The sequence below is a fragment of the Coffea eugenioides genome, chromosome 1 (genome assembly GCF_003713205.1).
Source record: "Coffea eugenioides isolate CCC68of chromosome 1, Ceug_1.0, whole genome shotgun sequence".
NCBI lineage: Eukaryota > Viridiplantae > Streptophyta > Magnoliopsida > Gentianales > Rubiaceae > Coffea > Coffea eugenioides.
Window position 1 is genome coordinate 8,368,867 of NC_040035.1, and position 5,764 is coordinate 8,374,630.

Below are 5,764 nucleotides of genomic sequence, written 5' to 3' on the forward strand. Positions count from 1 at the left end.
ACTTCTTAAGCATGGACACATGGAAAACATTATGAATCCGAGACAGACTCGGTGGCTATTCCAACTTATAGGTTACATTTCCTACACGTTGGATAACCTTGTAAGGTCCTACAAATCTTGGTTGTAACTTCTTTCCCTTCCCAGACATTAAACTTGCTTTTAGAGGTGTAATCTTGAGAAATACTAGATCTCCAACTTCAAATTCCAAATCCTTTCTCCGATTATCTGTATAACTCTTCTGACGACTTTGTGCAGTTTGGATTCTCTGACGTACTAACTTTACTTTCTCATTAGCTTCCTCAATCCAGGGCACTGTAGTCGGGTCTAAAATCTTTCGTTCACCTATTTCGTCCCAACAAATCGGTGATCTACACTTTCGACCATAAAGTGCTTCATATGGAGCCATTTGAATAGAAGAGTGGAAGCTATTGTTATAGGAAAATTCCACTAGTGTTAAAAATTTACTCCAACTCTCCCCAAAATCCAAAACACAAGTCCTCAACATATTCTCAAGTGTTTAAATCGTCTGCTCGGACTGTCCATCGGTTTGGGGATGGTAAGTAGTATTGAAATTCAATTTAGTCCCCAACACCTCTTGCATCTTTTGCCAGAATCTCGAAACAAATCTTGGATGTCTATCAGATACAATACTTACCGGTATTCCATGTAACCTGATAATCTCATCCATGTACAGCTTAGCTAACTTCTCCAATGGGTATTTCATATTAATCGGCAGAAAATGAGCCAATTTGGTCAATCTATCCACTATTACCCAAATGGCATCATGGCCTCTTTGTGTCCTCGGTAATCCTGATACAAAATCTATAGTGATGTTCTCCCATTTCCACTCAGGTATTTCCAAAGGTTGCAAAAGTCCTGATGGTTTCTGATGTTCGACTTTAACCTATTAACAAATTAAACAGGTTTGGACAAATTGGGCAATTTTCTTTTTCATGCTCTCCCACCAGTACAAACTCTTCAAATCTTGGTACATTTTATTCCCTCCAAGATGTACAGTAAATTTCGATCGGTGTGCCTCTTCTAAAATTTCCTTCTTAAGCCCTTCATCCTTTGACACTACTATCCAATTCTGAAACTTCAAAATACCATTTGATCCCAAATTAAAATCCAATTTTTCTCCCTTTTTGACACTTTCCACCCACTTTTGCACTACAAGGTCTTTTTCCTGAGACTCTTTAATACGTCCCATCAAAATGGAATTCACTACAATGTTCTCAAGGATTATTTTTCTCGGCTCCAATCGAGAATTCCAAGAACTAATTTTTTCTAACAAGTGAAGCTCCTTAATCATCAATCCGACCACTTGTACTTGACGACTTAGAGCATCAGCCACTACATTGGCTTTTTCTGGATGATACTTTATCGTGCAATCATAATCTTTTAGAAATTCCATCCATCTACGTTGCCTTAAATTCAGCTCCTTCTGAGAAAATAAGTACTTAAGGCTTTTGTGGTCAGTGAAAACATTGAACGTCACCCCGTACAAGTGATGCCTTCAAATTTTTAAAGCAAATACCACAGCCGCTAACTCCAAGTCATGGGTCGGGTAATTTCCTTCATGCGGTTTCAATTTTCTAGAGGTATAGGCTATCACTTTGTCATTTTGCATTAAAACACAGCCTAATCCTTCCTTGGAAGCATCTGTGTAGACCACAAAGCTATCTTTTCCATTCGGTAGGGCTAACACTGGCGCCTCAGTCAAACGTCTTTTTAACTCTTGAAAACTTTCTTCACACTTAGGACTCCATATAAACTTTTTATTTTTCTTGGTTAACTCGGTCATGGGTCCAGTAATTCTAAAAAAATCTTGAATAAATCTCCGGTAATACCCTGCTAATCCAATAAAGCTTCGGACCTCAGTAGGGTTTTCCGGTCGTTTCCATTTTGAAACAGTTTCAACTTTGGCCGGGTCTACTTTAATCCCTTCCTTAAAATTATGTGTCCCAAGAAAGTCACTTCTTTTAATCAAAACTCATACTTGATAAACTTAGCATACAATTGGTGTTCCCTTAGAGTTTGCAAAACAATCCTCAAGTGCTTCTCATGATCCTCCATATTCTTAGAATACACCAAAATATCGTCAATAAAGACCACGACAAATTGGTCCAAGTAAGGTAAAAACCCTATGCATTAAATCCATGAAAACAACAGGTGCATTTGTTAATCCAAACGGCATTACGGCAAACTCAAAGTGCCCGTATCTCGAGTTAAAAGCAGTCTTGGGTATATCCTTCTCCAAAATCTTCAGTTGATAGTAACCCTGTCTCAAATTCAACTTCGAGAACACTACCGCCCCTTGCAATTGGTCGAACAACTCATCAATGTGGGGCAGTGGGTACTTATTCTTAACTGTAACATCATTTAAGTCTCGGTAATCTATACACAGTCTCAAACTCCTATCCTTCTTCTTAACAAATAAAACCGGGGCTCCCCACGGTGAATCACTTCCCCTTATAAAATCCCGTTCCAACAAATCCTGTAGTTGTAATTTTAATTCTTTCAATTCGGTTGGAGCCATTCGATATGGCGTCTTAGAAATAGGTGTTACTCCCGAGGTCACATCAATCTTAAAAGTTATATCCCGTTCTGGAGGCAAAAACTCTAATTTTTCAGGAAAAATATCTAGAAAATCTTTCACTACAGGCATGTCCTACAAATTCACCTTATCACTAGGGGTGTTAATAACGAAGGTCAAATATCCTTGAGTTCCTTTACTTAATAATCTTCTAACCCGAATTCCTGAAATAAGTGCAGACGAAACCAACTTACCCCTCACATCCAGTTTCAGGGTTGCCTCCCCTGGAATACACAATTCTACAATGTTTGTCCTACAATTCAACTGGGCATTATAACGGGTTAGCCAATCCATCTCTAAAATCACATCATACCCCTTAATTGCTAAGTCTATCAAATCGGCCAATAATTTTCGTTCCCCAACACAGATTTCACAATCCCTATACACCAAGTTAGCAATTAAACTTTTGTCTCCAGTAGGTGTTCTAACCTCCAAGTCATATGGTAACTTAATTGGCTTCAAGTCTATCACACTCATAAAGTTAGGGTTTACAAAAGAATGTGTTGCACCCGGATCAATTAAAACCCCAGCTAAACGTTGAAAAATTGGAATTGTACCTTCAACCATCTTAGTCGCCTCAGGGACCTGTTGATAGTCCAGTGCATAGACCCTAGCCGGTACTTTCGGTCTACTTCCTCCAGCACTGGTCTGTTTAGAGGTTGACTTTTCTGGCCTCTGAGTGTTACCTCCCATCTTCGTTTTACTTGGACAGTTCACGAGTTGGTGCTCCGTGCTACCACAAGCCAAAAACTTCCTAGACTTCCTCCAGCATTCATTCTCAGAGTGGTTAGATTTTTCACAGTATTCACAAGTGACTTGAGGGGTCATGGCTAAACCACTAGAAGGCGCTCCCCTATTCTGAACCGGTCCACTACGACCTCCTCTGGATAAAGCTTCCCTAGGAGGTCCAGTAGTCCTTAATCCTCTCATTCCTTTTCCAATTTTAGAAGGCTGTGAACTCTTACTAGTCTGTCTAGAAGTACGACTAGAAAAGTTCCTCTTCATATTGTGAAAGTTTTTAACTTGCATTCTTGCACTTTCTACCCGTTGCGCTTTCTCTAAAGCCTCAGTAAATGTGGAGCTTTGAGCTGCAGCTAAGCCCTCCTGGATTTTTACATTAAGTCCCTGCACAAACCGCCTTATCCTCTTCCGCTCATTGGTTACCAATTCAGGGGCATATTTAGAAAGTTTAGTAAATTTTCCTTCGTATTCAGCTACACTAAGGGTCCCTTGTTTCAACTTGATAAATTCATCCTCCCTCTTTTCTTGAATCAGAGGTGGAAGAAATTTTTCATTAAACTCCCTCGTGAAATTCTCCCAAGTCCAAGGGGTTTGAACTCTCTCCCATTTTCCTTTTATCATGTCCCACCAAGCACGAACCACTCCCTCAAATTGGAAAGCAGCAAAATTCACTTGCCTATTCTCAGCATAGTCTAAGACGGCGAATATATTGGTCATTCTTTCCAACCAATTCTCCGCTACCTTAGGATCGGGTTCACCAACGAATTTAGGCGGATTAAACTTCAAAAATCTTTCTAAGGCTCGGTCCTCTCCTCTTTCTCGTCCCCCAAGTTGGTTAAGTGATCCAGGACCTTGCCTATCAGCTAAGCGTTCTAGGATGTCAGTCATCCTATTGATGGCAGTAGCCACTTGATTTTCCTCTATATTTTTCTGTCCCTGGGTCAGTCCAGTTGCCGATCCCTGGTCATCTCCATGAGATTGGGTCTGTCAAATCCCTCGCCCACGGTCTCGAGCACGGTCTCGACCACTTCTTTGTCCGTCCATTATCCTATATGTGCCTAGTGCAAGAAATAAATCAATTTCGAGAGAAAATGCTTAAAACAAGAATCAATCACGAAAGCATTGAAAATAACAATAATTTACATTCATTATCATTTCAAGTTCATACAATTAGCAAGTCATGGGAAAATCACAAAAATATAGCACGCAAGTGCTACAAGAGTACTTTTAGTCACAGAAGACTAAAGTAAAAGCAAGTGCCACAAAAGTTGGCCACACAGTCATGCAAAATACAATGGCTTCAGCACGTAGCATCACCCCTGCTAATCCTATTTACACCAGTCAAAAGGGTCAAAAGGGTCGATCACTAGGGACCTAGTCCACAGCAGGACTACCAGGCGGAATCTCCTCCTCAAGATCCTCCTCCGGATCCTCCTCCTGGACCGGGTTCTAAACTATATCCGCCACTCCTTCTATCATCTCAGTGGCATCAGCCAAGATCCTAGAAACTCGATCACGGACCTCCCCTCTTAATCTAGTAAGTCGAGCCCTAGTACTCTGGAGCTCCTCATGAACAACTGCAGCTGTAGCCACCTCGCCCTCTACTACCTCCTCAAGCTCAGCGATCCTCTCGCCCTGAGCACTAACCATCTATCTAAACTCGTCCACCTCGGCCTGTAAGTCTAAGTTGGCAGTAACCAACTAACGACGCTCGTCGTCCAATGCTAGCACAATGTGGTTCGGGTAGGCAAATGTCACCCTACATGGGCAACGAGGATATCTATCATAAGGTGTATATCGCACGCGAGTTCCTCCACTCAGAACTCGGTAGTAAATGGGCCTAGGAGGTTCTACGTGACCATTAGCATGGCCATTCCCATTAGCTGCCGGAGTCTCATTTTCATTTTCCATCCCTGCAAAATAATTACACTTTTTAGGTTAGAACCTTAATCGCTCACTCGCACGGATGTCACTTACAGTATGTCTAACTTAGTCACTAGTTCGCCCAAATATCACTTAAGGTATGACTAAGTCGTCCGGTCTCAGGTCTTAAGGGTAGAGTATCTAGTATATCTCCCATATAGATCTCTAACCTAGTGCTCTGATACCAACTGTGACGCCCCCACTTCTCCCTACGGTGAACCAGAGGGTATCCGCGGGACGCCTGCCCAACTCTTGCCAGGACTCAAGCAATTTCTATTCAAACTTAATGTAAAACTATTCAACAATACTAGATAAGTAAGAAAGTGCGGAAAACTTCCAAACTTAACAATATATATATAACGCTTATCCAATCATTACATTAAATTCCTAAAAGCTACATCAATATCCAAAATATATAACAACTAGGTACATCAAATATCCAAATCATACATTAAATTCTCAATAGTACAACCAAAAAGAGATCTAACCCAAAATATATTAGAA

General features: G+C 40.9%; 1 protein-coding gene across 1 annotated transcript; it reads right to left on the reverse strand.

The window, feature by feature from the left end:
• Positions 1–1,986: 1,986 nt before the first annotated feature.
• Positions 1,987–4,225, reverse strand: LOC113767103. The gene is made up of 3 exons (XM_027311282.1): positions 4,010–4,225; positions 3,283–3,856; positions 1,987–2,144 (listed from the first exon to the last, which is right to left on the reverse strand). Exons 1-3 carry the CDS (start codon positions 4,223–4,225, stop codon positions 1,987–1,989), a joined length of 948 nt encoding a protein of 315 aa, XP_027167083.1.
• Positions 4,226–5,764: the final 1,539 nt, after the last annotated feature.